We start from the raw sequence: 22458 nt of genomic DNA, 5'->3' as shown, positions 1-22458 counted from the left end.
TTTAAATGGATGTTAAATGATGAAAGCAGGAAGCAGTGAGTCAGTGTTGGGAGGTGGAGGAGGCGACCTGGGACTCCAGGCGCGTATTTCATAATTCATAATACGGAACATGGTGACGCATTGGGGGACCTGCTGCTGCTGTGAAAAAGTCCTTCTTTCGCTCGTTTAGTTTGGACCTGATTATGAATCAGTTTTTCCACTTTTTTCTCCACAACCTGACAAAGTGAAGAAGATATGTCCGCTCAAGGACTGTTAAGCACTGTTTTCTCATGCTCGCTAAGCCCCAAAAGTATTGCCAAGGGGAGACTGAGGCAGACCAGGAGCTTGGACTCGGCGTTGATGCGACATTGCGGTACCGAAGCGGAGGAGACGTCGACTAAGGTCAGTTGACTCGCCAGGTTTGATTGACTGACACCACAAATATAGGCTAACCGGATTTTCGGCGTACTTCCTCTGGTGTTAAATGTATTAGAAGAGGTCGCAGACAGTGATGATGTTTGTAGGCGATTTTTGTGTGAAATGTTTTTGATGCTGACATGTTTTACTAAACTGTGGAGATGCACGTGTCCTAAAATTTAGGTTAGAATACAGAGAAATATTAAAAATGTTTTTTGTACCTAAGCGTGCAAGAGCGAAGCACAAGAGAGAACTTGTTTATACTGTTGCAAAATTCAGGAAGTAGTTGAAATTCCCATATGGATGATATATAGCCATTTATTATTTTATCTCAATTTTGCCTTTAAGGAAAACACTGGGAATTCGCTTTCAACAAATTTATCATCATCATTATCATTTATATTATTTGATTTATTTTTGATTTTCAGGTGGGCTAAATATCATAGGAAAATCCTCAGTATTGCAACATCACCAAGTCCATGACTAACAGAGCTCTTAGTTTCATGATGAGATGTGTAGACTTTTGATGCAGTCTGTGTGTCTCGGGACAGTAAAAGTGATTCAGCTGGTTGCTTTTGTCAAAGTGATGTCAGCACAAGTCTTTGTCTTAACCAGCTCGTTGAACTTTGACACATTTGGCGAATCTGACACAGTGAGGGAAATCGGGTCGAAGCACATAAAAGGACAGACGTTTCTTTAGTATTAGTATTTTGCTATTATATTTTATTTAGCATCCTATATAAAAAAAAAAAAACACCCCTGTTCTTACTTAAGAACTCATGGTAACTGTTTGTATTGTATAATGGAAATGCATTACAGATGTGACATTCTAATAGGCTTCCAATAAATGCCAGATATCTGGTCTCTCTTGCAAATCAGAGCCTCAGAGCCTTCAGAAATTCAGTTTTCAGGGAATCTGAATGAAGCTGATCTAAGCTGGAGACACACCCTTTGTCAGCGAAGACTTTAATGTGATTTATGACTTTTTGGAGTGTGTGCATGAGTTAGCATGCACTTTTTCTCTTTTTTCTACTGAGCATTGTTGAATGTTCCTTGTGTTGCAATAACAAGCTTAGACGTGCAGGCAAATAACAGAGTTACTTTTAGTAATATTAATTTAACTGAGAATGTGAGGAAGTATTTACACATTTATAGAAGTGCAGCTGTGCAATTCCAGCGCAAAACTAGGAAGAACTTCAGTCCCTTGAGCTGAAATCTGAAGTCTGAGATCATTTCTAGAGACCCACGTGACTGGTGTTAGCTTGCAGCGACAAGTGCCTTACTGTATGCAAACTTTATTCAAGGTCACAAATCAAAGTCACATTTTCTGAGTTTGTCCGACAAGTGGTTCATTCGGAAAGAGTCGAAGTCTTCTGCAGAAATATTAGTAAAAGCAGGCTGACAGTGTTTTCGCCTTTCCACAAAATACTGCTGTATCTCCACCCACTAAATTCCCCAACTTTGCTTTTACTAGTGTTTTTAATTACTTAAATGCCAACCGCTATTGATTTTGGATAAGAGAAGATCACACAGGCAAACAGAGGGCTTATAAAAAATATAACACTGGTTGACACTGCTTTCTAATGATGACATGATTCAAATGATCAGGATGACTGGGAACTCATTGGTCCGTCAGTGTGATCCTGACATTAAAAAACACAATCTTTTCTTGTTTAAAGGGATGTGTCAGAACGGTATTTTTGATCTATGTTATTAAGTGGTTTGCTAGCTCCATAGGTTGAATATCATTGTGTTTTATTAGTGGTGTACTCACTCAGAATCTCAACAATCTGAGTGGAGATGGAAAGCAGAGACATCTGGTTTACATGAAGAAAGCCTCTCTTTCTCACAGTACAGCAGCATGACCTGATCCTTGGCTACAGTCCCTCAGGCACATATTTCTTCCCACTAGAGACTGTCCGACAAGAGACTGCATGGCATGGGGCTAAATCTGCTGGCTTACAACTGCAGCACTATAGTGTCAAGTTTAGTGTCTGATAAATGGAAACCAATGTAAACATATGTGCAAAATCATTGTTTTATATCATTTTGTCTCACATTCATCTTTCCACTGGTTACATAATAGAAAAGTTACGATCTGCTTAGTGTAAGTTAAACTGTATTCTCAGCCAAAATTCCTGGATACTTACACTGAATAACTAAAACCCATTCATAATCTTGGCTTCCATGAGCTGTTAAAAGCTTATGGATCACTTCTTTGTTTGTTTGTTTTTTTGTTTATATTATAGTTTCAGGGATTCCCCCCCCCCTCCCCAGTTCTGATCTGTGTATGGTGCTCAAGAGTGCCAATGAGAACAGCATGGTCCAACACATTCTCAGAAGACAGGACACTGAGCACTGAAAGATTTATTAAATTAAATAATTTAATAATTTACTAAAAATCTAAAGTGTGCTCAGCGCTTCAATATCATGACAGTTGGTATGACTGCCCAACGCTAAGTCTGTAACTTTTTAATATGAGTGTGTTGGTTCTTTCTCATGTCCTTATAAGTACGTAGACTCAGTTGCAGTCATGGTAAGCGTCCATTTGAGCTGTTTTTGATTTTGCCTTTTACTGGCTGCAATTGGACTGGAGATATCTGAAAAATGTTTCCTGACTTTTAAATCGGTGATGTGAAAAACTGCATATTTGAAATCATTAAGTATCTTTTTTGGCACTCAGTTTTAATATCGTTCACATGGAAAGTCACAGAGCTTTTGAAAACTTGAATGACTCAATAGAGCCAGATTAGATATCCAGCTATAAATTAGATCTAACATGGTAAATGGCAGGGTTATAACCGGGTTATTGCTTATCAAGCCTTTAGAGGGAGCCATGCATCATTTTGCAGGAGTAATGTAGCAAAGAAATGAGGATATTCATCACTGGAACAATGATTAGGGCTTGTTAGGAGATAATCTCCAAATGATATCCACACTCATCTTGAATTAATTAGTTACTTATTAGTATATATTTTACAAAATGTCTGCAATTATACTGTTATCAACTTTCATACTTGCACTGTTCATACACAAGATCATTAGTCCGTCATTTGCTTAAGCAGCATGGCTATTGGGTCACATTATTTATTAACTTCATGCCAAGTAGGAGGAGGCTGAATATATAGGTTGATAGATTTTGTCAACAACATTAAAGCAAATTTGTTTCTGATGACTAGAGAGCTTCTTAATCTATTCAGGCCTTTTGCATCATTATTTATGTATAGATACTGACATAGAGCCTCAATTCACAAGCCACCAAGCATGCAAGCAATTTTCAAGCTTTCTAAAACTGCAGTGTTTGCGGCATTAAAGTTGAAAATGAGAAATCACAATGAGCCTCAAAACACATCAGAATGGAGCCCTGCGCGCTGGGTATATTGTTTCATGTAGAAAAAGAAACAGTGCAGCTTTGGCGTCATCTGCATTCCTCTAAGCATCACAGCACAGAGATGGCCTGAAGGGGGAAAAAAAGAAAAGAAAAAGAGCTTGCAGGAAACTCAAAACTGCACTCTCGAATCTCACTAAAAGGAATTAACTTTATTAAACGCTGGAGGAGGCATATTTAAAGTGAAATCAAGCTTGTTTTCAGAACACTGAAGTTAGAAAATATAGAACTAACAATAGCGCTGAAAGCATGACTGCAGTTAGAGCGCATAAAGTGCCCTTTTGAGTCACGTTTGTGACTCACAACTGAGTACGAGGTGTCTCACCAAATTGTCGTAATCTTTCAGTGTGCACGTAAGCGTTGCGCTTTCAACAGGAACATGTGGTTTCTGAAAATTAGCTCTTAAACTTTGACTGTTGTTGCATTAACTTAATAGGAACCGTATTGTAGCGGGGTAAAAATTCCAGCTGTTCCAGCTGTTGTGTTCCCAATGATATGACAGTATGATTATCAGTCAAAGGAGCTTGGAAAGAAAAGCGTCTGGACTTCTTTAAGTTGCTTGAAGACGTTTCACCTCTCATCCGAGAAGAGGTGAAACGTCTTCAAGCAACTTAAAGAAGTCCAGACGCTTTTCTTTCCAAGCTCCTTTGACTACGATGACCTGGATGACTGAGAACCTTCACAGACATATGATTATCAGTCAAAATATGTTCCAGTGGATATGAAAAAAGCCTTTAAATGTATTATTATTGGTTATATCTGTTAAAAACAGTGTAACAAAATGTCATAAACCACCCTTTTTAATTGTGAATCCCTGTATTCACGTCTTTTTCCGAAACTACCTAATGTGGCGTGTACAATAAACAGTTGCTTAACTAACACATGAGCACGCACACACAGCGTTTGTCTATCTGTTTATTTTTTAGCACTTTAATGATTAACCTGCTACTATGATATTCGTTTTAGAGTAAATTCGATTGATCTCAGCTGTTTCTCAAGTTTTGTGGAAGAGCTTGCCGGTGATTCAGTTATTACTGCTAAGCTGTCCGAAGAGCTCTCAAAGTGATGGAGGATTTCTCCACCCAACATTGCTATCAAAATGTTTTGTGTCTGTCTGGCGTGCTGCTTCCTGTTTATCATCCCAAAGCATTAAGAAAACTCATTTCCAGAGAATAAGTCTCAGCGCACTTTACAAGAAGATGTGGAAGAAAAATAAACAAGAAAAAGAAATTTGAGGCATGACTCTAGTACAAAGAGATCTACAGGTTTTAAGCCTTGCTTTATTGTTCCTGTGGAAGAAGTAATTGAACTAAGCAAACCTGTAGATTGGAAAAAGTTTGGAATTGCAGATGAGAATGAAACTTTGTCTAAAACACTCAAATATTTTGAGTTTGCTTCTCGCAAGAAGCCTCTGCTTTCCAGAAAGGAGAGCTTAGATTTGTTGACTTGCGTAAAGCTGGGATTATAAAGTAATTTCAAAGTTAAATATTCATTAACTCACAATTGTCTGTAAGTAGAGAAAATTAAGTACTGTGGCTATTCTTGGTAGAAGTGAGCATTTATGTAAGATTACTCCAAAGACGCAAAGCAGAATGCTCATTTAAGTAGATGTTGTTAACATCTCTTTTCATCACTCTCCGCTGCGAACAAATCAGTGAACAGACATGTTGACGTTGAAGTGTATGGGTACTACAAAGGTGTGGTACATTGGAGGACTGCTTTGTTGCCTGTGGGCCATAACAGCTTGGCATCACCCACATGGAAATTACATTAATTTTACAGGATAAAATCACAGTGGCTGTTTATGAGTTGAAGCTCAGCATGTTAATTCTTTAAGTGTATTAACATCAGAACATTACTGTGTTAATAGTAATAAATACTTGAGTTTTCGGGAGATCATATCACACCTAATAACCGAAAACGGTTCACATGCTTTTCATCTCTGTAGCTGCTGGCCCTTTATTCTGACTACCAAGTTCTGCAGACACAATTCAGAAGCTTTAATTTCAGCACTATGTCAACGGTAGACTGCGCCAGCTGCTGTCATGTTATGTCAGTGTGGACGGGTTTCACCTAAGGAGCTGCTACAGTTTTGACTTATCATACAGTAGCAGGTAAAAGTGGAGACGTCCGAAGCAACACTAATGATGACCCAGTTCTAGTGAAGTGAGTACCTCAACCCAGCTCCTGAGGACATGAGTCAAGGGACTGTAGGGTTCATTTTCTCAACTACTTGTGCAATTCAGGATTGTGGGTGGGGTTGATGCCTTTATAAAAGACTCATATTGAGTGCAGATACAGATGAAGCCTATCTGCAGCGAGCACAGCTGTCTGCTGGATTTAACAGTCTAGCCCTTAATTTCAAGCTATTTAACTCTAGCGTTAATGTTCTCTGGCAAACGGCTAGTGTAAAAGCTTACATGATATAGGAAACGTGAACTCATCAAGCCAAAGGTTGCAGCACTGTGCACCAAGCAAAATGGCATATTATTAATATACCAATAGGTCTAGAGCATATCCCAGCTAGCAAAATGCCCAGTAAAGTAAAAGAACGAAGTATTAAAGTATTATTATACTTTAATATACTCTTTACTTGCTTTTTTAAATTCATTTACTTATTTATTTTATTAGAATTGGGTTCCCAAACTTCTCAGTAGCAACAGTGCCTGGCACGGCCTTTTGGGTAATGTAGTTCTAAGAATGATTGACACTTCTGAAGTATCGCGCAAAGCGACAAACTGGCTAACCGTGCGTGCTTCTGATGTACCTGCAGGTATGCACTTCTGTGCTTTGGGATTCGTTTGTTTACTTGACACACAGAGAGCTGACTCTTCCTGTCGCCCCCTCCCTGCCAGGCCTAACTTTATTTATGAGGCTTGTAGCAATGTAAATCGTACCCAGAACTTGTGTCACTTGCCAATAGACGTGAGGCCGGGCAGTGCTGGCTGTAAACATGTGGGTTGCTTGTATCAGGGACGATGGTGTGAAATCGGTTAATTTGGCACTAATGGGCTCTGAGCGCAGTTGAAGGGTCACTTCTCGTCCGCGGAGACTTTGTGATGGGGGATCTGGAGCGAAGCATCACTTACGCTGTGAGTAATGTTTCAGAAAGTTAGCGATCTGAGCTGTTGACGCTCTGAATGTTTCCTAAACAGTTTGCAGAGTACATTTGCAGGCATTAGTGTAATGACATAAACTCAGGACGTGCGCTTATGCCCGACAGACTTTAACGCTTTTGATCCGTACGATTTTAATAGAGGTAGCATCACAATATTTCCACTCATGCACCTGCACTTTTACTCAGCATACATTATGCGTCAATATTATTAGCCTTATCTTATGATGGCTCAGTCCTCTAAATAAATGTATTTTTTTGTTTGGTTGTTTCGTTTTTCAATAATGGAGGTTTAATAATGGTTGCAAAAAACTACAAACACAAAGGGAAATAACAGCTGACATCCACCCTTGCGTGCAAAAATCTGTATACCAGTGTTGAATGTAGTTGTTTCATTGCTTATTCAAATCTAATGCAGAATTCACTGTACAACTCTCCAGCAAATAATGTTGACACAGTGTAAGGGCTCCATAGAAAGCTCTTCCTGTAATGCCCCATTCAATGGCTTCCTGAGCACTAAAGAATATTCATCACCCCTCTGGATTTTGTTTAAGGGTGGTTGATTGGTGTAATCTGAGCTTTCAATCTAGCCATATTGTATGAACTACCTTGCACATTTCCTCTCATTGTATTCGAGGAAGCGCTATTGTGTTTCAGCAAGGCTTTGACTTAAATTTAGGTCCTGCACAACCGGGTGCACCTGTATTTGAGAGCTGTGTATCAGTGAAGCTGGAGTGTTTCAAATTTAAATAGATATTCAGATCAGTTGCTATAAGAGCATATAAATGGATTAAGTTAATCACTTGATATTAACGTACCAGTAAATTGAGGATAATGCCCCATCAGGGACAAACATGAGCAAACGGTAATTCCACCTTTATGATGACAGCTTCTGTAGCATCTTAAAACAGCTTTTTAGCTCTGAGGTCACTGTAATCTGACTAATTTGAAAAATTACAAAAGGCTACTACAAAAGGCAGTAATTGTCACAACCTGTTAATGATATGAAAAAGCACTGAATGAAATCTGTTCATGTTTGGACATGACAGAATTGAACCTATTGGCTAAGAGATATTGCATAAAAGAGGACGGTGCTTGGAACTGCACAAAGCAAATAAGTGGCTCTTTGTTTCTGAGTACTGTAACAACTGGGAGAGACTGTGGGAACCCAGCTCACCATCACATCAGATACATGGAGTGCGTTTCCACTCCCATACAGTCACAAAAGAGGAATGTGTGAACAAAGTGACACAACTGCAAATGTGACTTACTCATGGCATTTATGCAACTGCAGTGTTAATGATTTAAGGTTTTAAGTGTGTAGTTTCTGTCCAATGGTCAAAAAGGTAATGCCAAAAAGCTTTGTAAAATGCTGACAGCTAAGATAATATTTATCTACCACTCATCCATCTCAGGGTTGTGAGTGATCTGGAGTCTATCCCGGCTGCCACAGGGCAAAAGTATCTCCTGCTCATTGCCACTTTGAAAGAAAAGCCCTTTATTTTCATGTATATATTATATACAATTGATCAGAACTGTTGTAAATGGCAAGTAATGATTATAGGAATCACTAATCATACATTTTTTAATGGAATATAGTTGTACACAAAAAAATTTTTTAAAAAAAATCCAAGCTTATCACATTAAAAGCGAGACTGAACGTGCATCTAACATTTAAAGCTGGCAGCAGAAAAGAGTCACAAATCTATTGTGATACATGCCAAATACAGGTTATTGACTACTTTTCTTTGCACAGTAAAGAAAATATGTTTGTCATAGAATATTATTTGCCCGTGCATTACAAAATGATTAGATGCTAAAGAGCAGCTTCTTTCTATAGTAGTTCCATAAATTAATATTTTTTATCAGTTAGAATTATGCAAGATTATGTGCTGTAAAGAGGAGGATATCTAAAACTGTTCCAATTCTAGTTGGTACACTTAAGCACTGTTTTTTTTTAAGTACTTGGCAAGTAGGTTGTTCCAGCATGTTGGGGAACTTCCCACACTTCTCCTGCGGTTTTAGGCTGTCTGCATTGCTTCTGTCTCTTGATATCCTAGACTGACTCGATGATGTTGGGATCAAGAGAATCTGTGTGGCCCAGGCGATCTGTTGCAGGACTCGTTGTTCTTCTTGTCACTGAGGATAGATTGTGACTGTGGCTAAAGGTTTGGGCTCGGTGTCATGCTGGTGAATGAATTAAGACTTAGTCAGATGCCTCTCTGAAAAAATGCCTGCGTCTTAAACTTTTTCACTGCTTTTATACTGCACATTGTCATACTGTATGTGTGCTAGATAATGGTATGCTACTGTTACACAGCCCTAATTCTCATTTAATGGGAGTGAGCCACTTTAGTGTAAGCCTTATCCCGATAATGAGTTACTAAGCTTCTTTGTGGCTCATATGACTGGCTTGACTGTACTGGATCAAAGCAGGGTAATCTCTGGGATGGAGATGCTCAGAGGATGAGTATTTCAGATCAGATTATTTTCCTTGTCACTACTCCAGTATAAGACCTTTAGAATATCTGTAACAGTGTTTACTAATGAAGCATTTTTTGTGAAATGGCTTTTTAGACGATAGACAAGCACCTGCTAAAACTGTACACACTATACTAAATTGAGCTAAAAAGAAATTAAGATGATGCATTTCACATTTAAGGGGAGCTATTATTGCACAGTCAGTATTGGTGTTCAGCTGATCTAGTTAAGCTTTTGCTTTTTGTTTGGTTTCCAGCAGCTGTGCCCTATGGCAGCGTGTTTTTAGGTGTTGCACAAATCCATATGTCAGTTTGTTTCATTCAGATAAAAACAGTTATGCCATGAGGCTTTTATTGTGAAAAAGAAAGGACTCTGTAGTTCTGTGAAAAACTGAGTACTTAGTACTCAGTATGAGTAAGTATATGATGATAATCACATGCACTTGATTAATTTGTCATCAGCAAGTGTGACCACCCCTATTAAAGCCTAAGTTTTTAAGGTTTTTGTTGATCTGGTGTAATCGGCGCAATGCCGCAATCTTCACAGAAGTGGAAGTCCCAGCAAATTCATCCAAAGGTCAGACTCAGAGAGTCAAAGAAATTGGAGAAAAAAAAACTAAGAGCTACATGTCAGTCTTTACAGGCCTCAATTAGCATGCTAAATGTTATAGTTCATGACAGTGCATTTAGGAAAAGACTGAACAAACACGGCTTGTTTGGAAGGTGTTGCCAGGAGAAACCCTCTTCTCCCTAAAAAAAAACTTGGCAGCACGGCTTATCTTTGCAAAGTTGCATCTGAACAGACCGCAGGAGCTCTGTAACAATCTCCTTTTGTCAGGCAAGACCTAAGTGAAGATGTTTGACGAAAACCAAACACAGCATATCAGAACAAACACCTCATACCAGCTGTTAAGCACAGTGATGGAGGGGTGCTCTGTCCTCAGTCTGTCCGACAGCTACAGCTAGGCCAAAATTGAGTCATACAACAGGACAACGATCCAAAATCACAGCAGCAGCAATTTGCAACAGAAAGATTGAAAAAGAAAAGTTGGGCCAGGTGTTGCATTGGCCAGTCAAAGTTCAGACTTTGGAACAATGTCTGCAAACCTCAATGAACTGCACCGTTGTACAGGATAGTGGGCCAGAATTCCTCCAAAGTGATGTAAAAGACTATAAAGTCATATAGAAAATGAATAATTCAAGTTATTGCTGCTAACGGTGCATGCTATTGAAAGATGGAGTGTAGTGGTTTTTTTCTTTCACAGGAATGCATAGAGTCTTGTGAACACTTTCTTTTTCACATGACTGCATGTGTGTGTGGACAGATATGGATGCAATCTGTAACTACACTGTATGGTGGAGGCATACGGTCAAAAGGCCTCACATTACTGGGGCACAAGTTCAGTCACTAATGTCAGCACCTCATAATTCTTGTTTCGACATGCAGAAAAAACATTTGCGATGGATTACATAAAGTGTTTAATACAATCGCAACAAGAAATGAATAACATTTGCACATTGCAACCTGTTTCTCCCGTGCAGTCTGTCAGTTTCCCTCGTGGGAAACAGTTTTGATGATTTTCAGCTGCCAAGTGAAGCAGAACTGCAAGTGTTTGCCAGTTGATGCACACTGCCATCTGCAGAGAGTGTGACAGGTCATGAACGTATGACACAAATTATGGATGTAATTGTCTGATGTGCTTTAAAACCTGCATGTTTGTGTTTGCCCTCAGGGTGACTTCACTTGGAACAGCTTGTCAGGAGGCACTGTTGGCCTCAAGCCCGTCCCCCTGCAAAGCCTCTCAGAATTGGAGAGGGTTCGTCTCCAGGATGTGGCCTTCAAGCGATTGCTTCGGTGTCATGACCTGGGCTGCCACATCACCATCCCTAAATGTATTACCACACACAGACACACACACAATTACAGGCCTCTTCTTGTCTCCCAAGTTGTTATTCTGTCTCAGGCAAGAAACTTTCTGAAAAAACACATGCTGAGCAACAGATGGGAAATGTTCCTCTCTCCCTTTTCTCCTTTTTGTTGTGTAAGGGCGTCATACTAATAAACTCATTGGTTTAATGACGTGAGCTCATCTACGTTCTCCAGTAATAGGCTGAATCATTTCTGGATTCCACTACTGCTGCCCTCTATAAAGAAAGCTTTTAAAAACTGTTTATTTTCTGGTGAGCTGTCTTGGTTTTTCTTGTTTCAAAATTGTCCCTGGAGTCTGTAGTGCTTTGAAAACGCCATAAATAGAGTACATGTGAAAAATGTGCTGTTTTCTGAAACGGAACAGTCCTGTAAATTCACGGTGAATTAAGATTTGCTTTGCATGTCATTATCTTGACATTTTTTATATAGTTTGTTTCTTAGCTCTTTTGTGTAGTGATCCTGAGAATATCAAGTGGAGCAGACATAAACAGAAACATATTATCTAGACCTCTGTTTTTTTTTTTTACCTGTGACTCTTTTTTTAGATGGCCACAAGCACAAGAAGACACTCAGGAGGAAGTTGGATTCATTATCTAAAGAGAAGAGTAAAGACAAAGGTAACATGATCAGGATATAGTCTTAATTCTGGTGCTTTAAAGGGTAGTTTTCTCCCAATTTTCTATTTACAACATGAAGTAATGGCAGCATAGCAGGAACTTTGGTGCTTTCAAGCACTTCTTAAAGATAAACACAGCTATCTTTTAGGTCTGTAGGAGAACCACTGAGTCTTGTAAGACTTTCATTCCCTTCCAGTTTCTAGTCTAGTCAGCCTGTGACATTTTAAAAAATACTCTTTTATCCCTTTTGGCTGAAGCTGTATCGACTCACTGAAGCCGACAATCTCAGCTTTTTATACCCACGGAGCACTGAGCGATCAAAATCAGTACAGAGAAGGCTGTGATCTCCAACCACCACGCTGCCCCGCCCGCTGCAACAATCCAACAGGAAAGTGATGTTCTCTGTCAGACAGGCAGTCGAGGGAAATAACTAAAACAATCTTAAGTGGTGGCTTGTTCGTTACAGCCTATCCTCAGGCATGCCCAGCCCCCTCTTTCCTCTTTTCCCTTTTTGTTTACAAAAGCACTTGGGAAAGTATGTGCTCCCTCACTCTGAATATTAAGTGTGGCTGTAGAACAGTGTTCTTGGCATTTATCTTGAGCAGGATTTATTTAAAAATATATATTAAATGCTTTCTACGGAAACTAATCCAGAGAGTAAAATGGATAATACGCTGCCGTGATTGACACATCTAAAGAGAAGCTTTCTGTTGACTTATATGTGAACTTTAAGTCTCGCTGTCTTGCTCTTCCCCCCTCACATAGACACCACGCCACAGGCGTTTGGCATACCACTGTCGCATGTCATATCCAACGACCGCATGCACAAGCTGCGGCACGATCACCCGCGGGAAGAGCACAGTGACCCCACTGAATTGATGCTATCCTTCCTTCATCTTACATCTAGCTACAAAAGGGCTAACAAAGAGCTCTCCAGCAGCAACTCGTCACTGAGCTCCACTTCTGAGACCCTTAATGAATCACCACTGCCCAGCACACCAGACATAGCCCCACGGACACGCAGACGGGTAGGCTTCCCTGTCAACAAACCTTACATACACTGATGTAGAATAACAAGTTATTTGTCTGATTATGCTTGCACTCGAGATTTCTTTGAGAATTTGTGACCTTTTTAGATGTTCCCCCGGAGGCTGATGATGTGGCCATTCACAGCATATGATCAATTGCTTTTCCAGTCATTATACTGTCACCCATCTGCTTAACAGGGCGGAGTGTCTGTGGATTGCATCACTGACCTTGATGACAACCAGTCTCGGCTCTTGGAGGCACTCCAGCTGTCTCTGCCAGAAGAGGCAGCTGGCAACACGAAGAAGCACCATGACGAAAAGCTCAGCCTTAACCCTATTTACAGACAGGTGCCCAAGATAGTGGACCAGTGCTGCCAGCACCTGGAAAAATACGGTACGTAGTGCACAAGTAAAGGTACATAAACACAGTGCAGAATACCAAATTAAATTCTATAAAATGTACAGTAATGCACCTCACAGAAGAAGGTCCTGGGTTCTAATCCACCATCTGGCTGGGGTCTGTGTGGAATTTGTGTTCCCCTCAATGTCTGTGTGCGTTCTCTCTGGACACTCTGGCTTCCTCCCACACTTCAGAAACATGTAGTTAGTGGGGCTAGGCTAATTGGTCATTGGAAATTGGCCTTAGGTGTGAATGGTTGTCTGTCTCTTTGTGTTGGACCTGCGAAAGATTGGGGGCCTGTCCAGGATGTACCCTAGCTCTCACCCTATGGCAGCTGGGATAGGCTCCAGCCCCAGCAGAAGAAAATGGATGGATGCAAAATGTACAGAATATCCCCTTAAACACTTGGTTAAATGTTCATTGTCTTGCGATGCAAATGCCTTGGAAGTAAAGGAGCATCTTTGTCTTTGTTTAGCCCTACAGACAATTGGAATTTTTCGTGTTGGGAGTTCCAAGAAGCGAGTACGACAAGTAAGACGTCAGCTTAGCTTTTTAACACCTCTGCACTTTATCCACGGGTAACCTTTTAACCATATCAGTTGTCACAATATTTTACCCAGCTTCGTGAGGAATTCGACCAGGGATGGGAGGTTTACATGGATGAAGAGCACAGCGTCCATGATGTAGCTGCATTGTTTAAAGAATTCTTAAGAGACATGCCTGAGTCACTGCTGACAAAAGAACTTTATACAGCCTTCATCAATACAATGTGTAAGAAAAAGACACACACAATAAACAATCCACTATCTTCTGATTACTTTGAAATTAATGTTAACTGTGTGTTTTTTGTTGTTGTTGTTGTTGTTGTTATTGTTCTTTTCTTCTACAGTGCTGAATTTTTTAGAGCAAGACAGTGCCATCCAGCTCCTGGTGTTTATGCTTCCTCCCTGTAACAGCGACACGCTACAGCGCCTCCTCAGCTTGTTGTCCACTGTGTCTGCACATGCTGAAGACAGCCTGGACAGTGAGGGACATAAGGTAGAGGCCGGTTTTTACAGCAGTCTAAAATGCTTCCAAGAAGCACAAGCTTTTGTGTGATGAATTTTATATAAGTGTGAGGTAGCACACAATGAGGTGATGATAATTTAGTTAATAATTTTGTCTTCTTTGCTCCCAGAAGACACCCAGAGTTTAACCCTTAGGAACTGCCTCTTTTGGCAAGAACTCACATTTTATAGCTTGTTGATTCTATCGCTGAATAGGAAAAAATATGTTAAATCACAAAACAATCTCATTGACAAACTGCTGATACATTGTATCCCAACTGCCATCGGAGGGAAGTCAAAAAGATATGCAGTACATCTGAGGCCTCTTATTTTTAAATTGAAGGAAGGGACATACCAAAACGCAACACCTTTATGGACAATATGGTTTCTTTAATAACCATTGAGTGAGGACATAAACACTGCACGTTGGTATCATTCTCTTCTGTCTTAGGGCCAGATTTACTGTTGTTCTGTGCAAAACCCTCAATTGGCTTTTTAAAAGCTACTCTTGGGATTTACTTAATACGCACAGTGTCAATTTTGTGGCTATAAAACATGGACACATTTTGTGGATTAAATTTCCCTCTCATGGTTCAGAATTTAGAAGATGAACAAAACATAAGCATTAACTTCATAGGTTTTGAGGTGGAATAAGTATCATTCAATTAAGTTTATTTCACAACAGTCAACAACAACGGTCGCCTCGAGGCAAGCATCATTTAATGAAATTTGGTAAATGCTCTTTTCACTGCGTGGCAAATAATAAACCTAACTGGAAGGGCCAATAAGTGTAAAAAATTAGGGAGGAGATTATTTAAATGAATCATACAAATGTGATTTACTAAGGACTGTTGCAGGCAAATTAGTGCAAATTACACCATTATTTAACTCGGGGAAAAAGCATGTCTTATTTTGCGCCTGATGTGGCTGTGATAGTTGCCGCTAGGAACGTTAATTTATTTGAAATGCCAACAGGAGATGTTATCAGAATGAGTGCGTAATTGCTGTGGGTGGATTAGTCAAAGTTGTAAGTGCGGTGGCAGAACTTTGGCTCTGTCCTTTGGCTCTTCGCTGTTTCCTCCCACTGAATGTTTAGAAAAGCACTTCACATATTTCTTGTCCTCAATCACACTGGTATTTCAGTGTAACAGGGCACAACTTAACATGGACACGCAGTGGAAGGGGACAATAGTTTCCTAAAACAAGATGGATACAAACCGTGATGTATGAGAGGCAGCAAACGTACTTTTTACAGTGAACAAGGTAGTTTCCAGTATTTTGTCCTTCAAGTCACATTTCTACACAGAGATCAGCCCATACAGTGATAACTGCAGAGAGTACAAAAGCCTGTACATGTCTTTACTCAGCAGTGCATACACACAGTAGGGGTAACTCCATTAATATTCAGACAGGATCTGATGGCAAACAGTGTTTTGTGTTGTTATTCTGCACATCTCACAGGACAGCTGTTACAGATTCCAGGCGTATAGGTTTGGTTGTATTAAAGCAGTTTTTCTCCACACCTGAGCTGTCAAAGCTAGCCAAAGAGCAGATGGCCCAGCATCCAAATTCCCACAAAGTTCTTACCAGTTTCTTACAAATATATAAAACGTTCTCCTTAAGCTGTCTTCAGTAATTTGCTCTGCTCTTGGCAGCTTGTGTTGGTCATTACTGCGATGAGCCGGCTATGTTTGCATGAATAACTTAGTGCCTTATTAGTAGATCACTTGCAAAAGCACAGGTGTTTTCTTTTTCCATCTTTTTTTCAATTGCAGCTAATTTTCCCTGCAAAAAACCTGATATAGATGGATCTGCATATTTGATTTGACAGATTTTTCACAGTAGATCTCATCCTGACATAATCCTAATGGGAATTTGTGACTCCTCCTGGACTCGAACCAGCGATTGTTCATGTTTTTGCACTGTTATGTCATGTTATGCAGCACTTTGTTTGAGAATTACGAGACAGTTAAAGTGATCAGCTTATCCCAATATGATTATTAATCATCAACTCAAAAGCAAAATATGTGCAAATACATTGATATAATGAAAGTTTAGTTGGAGGATGTGTTTGTTCAGTAGTTTAAACATGTTATGAGAACTCTGTGTTCTGTTTTGTTTAGGTTACAGGCAACAAGATGACATCGCTTAATTTAGCTACCGTCTTTGGACCCAACCTCTTACACAAGCAAAAAAACTCAGACAAAGAATTTGCAGTAGAGAGTTTTGCCCGTGCAGAGGAGAGTGCAGCCATCATCGGCGTTGTCCAAAAGATGATCGATACATATGATACGCTGTTTATGGTAAGGGCTCTAACTGCAAACTAAGATGTTAAACATTCTTAAGGTTTTCTTTGGTCAGTCAGTGTTTGCTGTTGTGTCTTGTGCAAGTTCACCCAACTAGATATAAAAATCGACTTCAAATAAAATATGATTCCAGCCTCTGTTTTGTTGGTGTGATGATGCCAGGATCCTCATCTTCATTATCTACATTCTCTGTTTTTCAACTGAAACCTCAGCCGAGTCACACTTTAGTTAAACTATCTGAAAATTATCTGTCAAGAAAATCAGCAGGGTAGAAGTCAATCAAACATGTATTTACATTAATTATTTTCTCAGTGCACCTTGCAAACATCTGGTAAATGACTCACTATAAACGAGCAGTGTAGGCTTTTTTTAAACCCTTCTGGGGGGCATCATCTAATTAATATGGAGAAGAGTTTCGTTCTGATGCGATTAATCACCAAATCAATGAGTGAGGATGAAGGAGAAACCAAATTTATGTCTTTTTTTCTAGGTGCCCCCTGACCTGCAGAATGAGTTGTTGATGAGTTTGCAGGAAACAGATCCTGATGTGGTGGATTATTTACTGCGGAGAAAGGCCTCACAATGCTCGTGAGTTTCTGCCTTTTGTCTCATTGTGCATTTATGCGCATGCATGACTACTTAAAAGATCAGAATCAAGCACACATTATAGCTCGTGGTCACAGGTTTTTCTAGAATTGAGTGTTTTTGTCCAAACATACCCATCCATTAATATATTGCGTCTGCTTTGTCTTCACAGAGAGCCCAGCCTTAGGTCAGAAGAGTCGTTCTCTCTGACTGACAGACGCTTGTCCAGTGACTCACACAAGCCATCTAGTGGAGAGGTTTCCCCCTATGACAATAACTCCCCCGTCCTGTCCGATCGACCGCGGTTTAAATACACAGAGGACGGCAGTCTGCTCTCAGACAGAGTTCCCAGACAGGACAAACTCAGAGACCAATCAAAAGACAACTCTGGCAGTACCTCCCCTACACTTTCTACTGACAAAGGTGAACAAAATTCATTTCAACCATAGTTTTAATGTATAAAGTGTAACTTGAAAGATCTGTGGAATTTTCTTCCTGAGAGTTCACTCCCACATCTATGTTAGCCAACAGTGCCTTAAAGTCACATTAAAGTCACATTAAAGTTCAGATATAATGAATACATTTGTAATATGAACATAAAACAGTAAACATGACAGTATATTTCCAAATAATAAAACATGATAACTTCTATTTTTTATGGTATCATTTTGATGCTTGAAATACTCCCAAGGAGGCGTTTATTTCTCTCTTTAAAAGACAAGATGGTCACATGTCATTAAACATTTCCATAACTTCCAGTATCTAATATATCTAAGATAATTTCTTTGTAAACGTCACATTGCCAAGGCCAAAAGGAAACAGAAAGAGGCTTAAAAAAGGTGAAATAGCTTTAACCTTCTCATATTTTGCATTGAGATAATATGCATTAAAGCAAAGAAAGTAATCCTCTTAGTTCTTTTGTTTCTGTTAGAGACCTCAGCTGACAGTTTCTGGGACACCTGGCATGAGCTGTTCGGAAAGGATTTCACTGGCATCGCCGGTAACTGAATCCATTTTACATGTTGCTCCAGATGGTCTTTGGATATGGAATAAATGCTGGATGCTAATGAATGTTTTCTCCCAGGATACCTTGGAGACGTGTCGGAATGTGACTCATACGGCTCATCCGAGGGGCTGAGCAGTCACCAAGGTAACAACAAGCTGCCTGTCAGTGCAACACAAATGTCATTGGGCGTTTCGGAATGCAGGCCACACCCTCCGGTGACTCGCTGCAGCAGTGGTCCTGATGACCAAAGAGAGCAGAGACATCCAGAATCGTTATTATTACATCAGGCAATGAGCAGCCAATCGGGAGCTGTTAGCTCAGACAACTTAGCACAAAGGACAGGATGCACTGAATGTCCATTACTCCAGGTCAGGACTGACAGTTTATCTTCCCTTAACTGCTCTCGACCTCTAAGAGAGACTCATATTTCTCACTCCACACCCTCCCTCTTAAAATCTCAGCATGACCCCCAAATCCCACAACAGTCCCAGCAGAGCGCTGACTTCAAGATTGTAGATACAGCAGATGCCACTGGGCCTGGAGAGGAAAAAGGCCCTGATTCTTCAAACTGGCAGAAAGAGAGGTGGCATATATGGAAGATGATGTCAAAAGAAAATCCAGAAGCTCTACCAGAAACGTTGGTGTGACCCACTCTTAACTGATAAGCAGACTGTGGATCAATGTTTTATAAAAACATGTGCACGTCTCCTGTCACATCATCAGGTTATCATTGTGTGCAGTTAACATTATCAGTTGATTTTAGTGTTTTATACTGAATATAAAATGCTAAATGATATATACTTGTTATTGTTATTTTGCACTAACTATATAGTTTAAGCATGATTGTGTATGTTTTTGTATTTTTTTTTAAAAAGAACCATGAAAAACTTGTATGTAGACTTGAATGTAATAATTGGACTTGAATATTGTTTTATATTAATGCTGAATGTAAATATAAAAAAATGTTTTTTAATATTTCTTTAAATTTATAGCAACCTAATCTTGACACATCTGTAAATGCTGCAATAATATGTGTGTCTTGAGTTCATGGCTCATTGTTTTTTTGTATTTTTTCTTTCAAGAAAATGCTTACATTTTAACAGAAGTTCGTCAGCTTACCAACACTCCTAATTTTGTGTTTGCTACAAAAGAAATTATTGTTAAGCAGCATTATTTGCAGATATGAATATATTTAATATAAGTTTACAGTCATTTGTAATTTAATGAAAAACAACTTTCTCCAGGTGTCTCCTAATAAACAGACTAAGAGTTGTCTCTTTGTCGTCACATTTCCTGCCTCACACATTTGGCTTCACTCAGATTCCAGAGTCCTATCTATCTAGCAAAGGTTGTGGGCTGTACCAGGAAGTGGCACGTATCAGCACCGAACATTGAGATATAGTATTAAATTACATTATATGATATGAATATATGTATATATTCATTTATTCATTTATTTTAGGTTCAGGTTTACTAAAATGGCTACTGGTAGGCAGCAGGAGTTCAGAGCACAGTGAAACAATTTCCTAATCTGGCCACAAGAGGGAAGCATAAGACCAGGAAACTTTTGTATAGTTGGTTTCCTTGCTGTTTCGAAACCTTGAACATCAATATGGATCTGTCAGTGGCTATAACAATTCATTACATATTAAATAGAGTTTTATTAACTTTCATTCCTATTGCTTTTCTTCCACCACTATGATTGGTGGTGGGGATTTCATGTGTTGGAGTAGAGCTATGTTCATGTTGGAAAAGATGAGTGATCTTCTTGGGCCACGGATTTTGCATTAATCTTACTCTGTGCTAATGGACATAAGATCTGAGACGAGCTCATATTTAACATTAAATGGATGTTTTGTTGGAAACAAAAAAATCATCTGTCTATGAAATTTGGCACAGATTCCAGACAGCTGTGCTTCATTATGATTAGTCAATGTAACATGATGGAATGATTGTGATTGCTTGAACTGCCTATTTTAGTTTTCACGTATCAAGTTTAGTGGTAGGTAATTTCTCACCTACATAGCACGCTCTTCTTTTATTCATCAAAGACAGCAGATTTCCTCAATACAAAGATTTGTGGTTAAACTTTGAAGGCTCCACAGCTGTCGGACTCAAGCTGTATTGGCTGCCATGCAGTCCAATTCTGATGAGACCAAGAAAACAGAACAGGATGTCTGGATGTGTTTCACAGAGAATCCACTCTCACTGCCATTTGTCTTCACGACTTAAAAATAAAAAAATCTGTGCTGCAAATGGAACCATTCATTGTTCTAAACACTACCAGGCCAAACACTGAAGGGCAAAAACAAACAGACCGCAGCTACCTCCTGAAGCAAACGACTGAGATCAAATATTTAATTCCACGTCTTATCTTTGCAGTACTGGATGTAAATTGATCCACTGCTTCTGTTCCCAACAGGAGGCCCATCCTCTCTGAGTCCGCTCCTTAGCATCAGGAGCAGCTGCAGGGAGGACAGAAGAAGGTCACAACCAAAATGAGACTCAACAGTCAGAAACAAGAGAGCCCTGGCCCTGCAGTTTCAAGGTCGAGATTGATACACAGCTCTCTGCAGAGGAAAAATAGAGCTCAGTGGAGCTCATTAAAGTGTTAGTCATGCACAATCACTCAGTCCTCAGTCCTTTTTCTGTCATTTTAGGCACCAATTCTGGACCACTTAATATGCAGCTGCACTAACTGCTTTTCAGCTATTCGCCATATATCTGAAGCCATCTAAAGGAGATATTCCCTGGCTTGTTAAAGCAGTCGTGAGCACACGTAAATGTAAATGCTTCCTCTCTCCTTGTGAAATTTAACTTAAAATTAGAGGGTGTGCCTTGAAGTCAAATCTTGTGCTCAGTCACTTGTCAGTGCCAAGGTAATGTGCTGCATTTGCATTCCCAGGAAGGTGAGGCAAGAAGCTGTTTTGCGCTGACTTATGATTCGACTTCTTTGGATTTCGGTAACTTTAGCAGAACTGTAAATAACTGATGATGCCCAGCATTTCAGCTAATGGAAAAATGGATAATACACTGGTAAGTAAATGCAAGAGTTACACACGGCCCTAATGTCAATAAAAAAGAGGCTTATGGGAGTCATAGTCCTGACTGGGTAATGAAGTTTATTTCAAAAGAAAAAGAAAAAGTTCCAGATTAAAGGGATTAGCAGTGATTGCATTAAGCCTCTCATCTTAGTCCACCTCCACACTTGATGACCAAAATGTGATGGTTTAGATACCAACTGAGTCACTGATAAAACAAGCTTAAGCAGTTTTGTGCAGTTCTTGACTTGCTTTGCATTCTGAGCAACTATCTTCTGTGGAGGGGTTGTTTGAAGTAATGCTTAAAAGTTACTTTTCTAAAATTTTAATTTAACATCAATGCTTTCCAACTCAATTAATCTATGTCTGATTGCTATGATCGGGCCAGTATACTGAGAAAAAGTCTTCCCCTCTCCAGTTTGCCACAATCTCCGTGAAGCAATGCAAGAGCAGCCTGCAAAATCTCATTTCATTCTTGCCATCTGTTCTGCCTCATGTTCCAATTGGAAATAAATGTGATTAATATTTCCCCTTTTGAAACAGAGACCACACTGCACCTAGAGTAATGGATGAAATTTGTGTTTTTCTTTTTTTTCTCATTCTGATGTTTGTATTCAAGTCCTATATACATGTTTGTCCCGAACAAATAAGTGCATGGACCTGAATTTGTTTGTGATGTCCGAAAAATTATATTACCAGCGATTCCTCTTCACTCCCTGGGTCTACAGGACACAGCAGAGGGATGCAAGCTGTATATAGGGTGGGACAAGGGCTCGGGTTCAAGTCAGGTCTTTGGCTGTGTTAGACTGTGAATGATTCATTGTTGAAGCTGCGGTTACAATACCTTTTGGGAAACAAAATCCAGTTTTCACAGGCAGTTTTGTTCAGTCTTCAAAATTGCGCAACAAACAGAAAACTGCGTGGCTGGAAAAAAAAACCCACTTCCATGCAACACCAGGCATCAGAGCAACCAGATGTTTTCCTCCATAGCTCATTGTTATCAAGCTTGTTTTATGGGACAACTACACACATACTGAATCTGTCTGCTTATTAGTATTACTGCCATCTCTGTCTCTCTTTTTTTTGTCTGACAGTCTACTTGAGACTGTCAGAATGCCAT

The 22458-nt window shown here is 39.6% G+C and overlaps 2 protein-coding genes across 4 annotated transcripts in view; both read left to right on the top strand.

The window, feature by feature from the left end:
* Positions 1 to 35: 35 nt before the first annotated feature.
* LOC309691636 (rho GTPase-activating protein 6) lies at positions 36 to 19572 on the top strand. Of its 3 annotated transcripts, none has more exons than XM_082509464.1 (13): positions 36 to 381; positions 11113 to 11272; positions 11855 to 11926; positions 12692 to 12954; positions 13153 to 13348; positions 13830 to 13885; positions 13975 to 14125; positions 14244 to 14392; positions 16524 to 16703; positions 17197 to 17294; positions 17464 to 17714; positions 18223 to 18291; positions 18376 to 19572. In XM_082509464.1, the coding sequence occupies exons 1-13, from the start codon at positions 235 to 237 to the stop codon at positions 18942 to 18944; spliced, it is 2361 nt and encodes a 786-aa protein (XP_082365590.1). In that variant the 5' UTR covers positions 36 to 234; the 3' UTR covers positions 18945 to 19572. The 3 variants fall into 3 exon arrangements, with proteins under 3 accessions (XP_082365590.1, XP_082365592.1, XP_082365591.1); XM_082509466.1 differs by lacking the exon at positions 36 to 381 and adding an exon at positions 6490 to 6557; XM_082509465.1 differs by lacking the exon at positions 36 to 381 and adding an exon at positions 6583 to 6876.
* A 1630-nt stretch (positions 19573 to 21202) lies between these two features.
* mid1 (midline 1) overlaps positions 21203 to 22458 on the top strand; it is a 34043-nt gene continuing 32787 nt past the window's right edge. Inside the window, exon 1 of the mRNA XM_082509470.1 lies at positions 21203 to 21333. The gene's annotated coding sequence lies outside the window, so the exon portion shown is untranslated. The remainder of the gene's footprint in view (positions 21334 to 22458) is intronic.

The sequence above is a fragment of the Aulonocara stuartgranti genome (assembly GCF_965226115.1).
Source record: "Aulonocara stuartgranti genome assembly, chromosome: 16".
Lineage (NCBI taxonomy): Eukaryota > Metazoa > Chordata > Actinopteri > Cichliformes > Cichlidae > Aulonocara > Aulonocara stuartgranti.
This window is presented reverse-complemented; position numbering and strand designations above follow the sequence as displayed.

Coding starts and splice junctions, on each gene's coding strand:
- LOC309691636 (XM_082509464.1), top strand. CDS start 235: ATGTCCGCTCAAGGACTGTTAAGCACTGTTTTCTCATGCTCGCTAAGC. Junction 11,927..12,691: donor AGAGAAGAGTAAAGACAAAG/GTAACATGATCA, acceptor CCCCTCACATAG/ACACCACGCCACAGGCGTTT. Junction 12,955..13,152: donor CCCCACGGACACGCAGACGG/GTAGGCTTCCCT, acceptor TCTGCTTAACAG/GGCGGAGTGTCTGTGGATTG.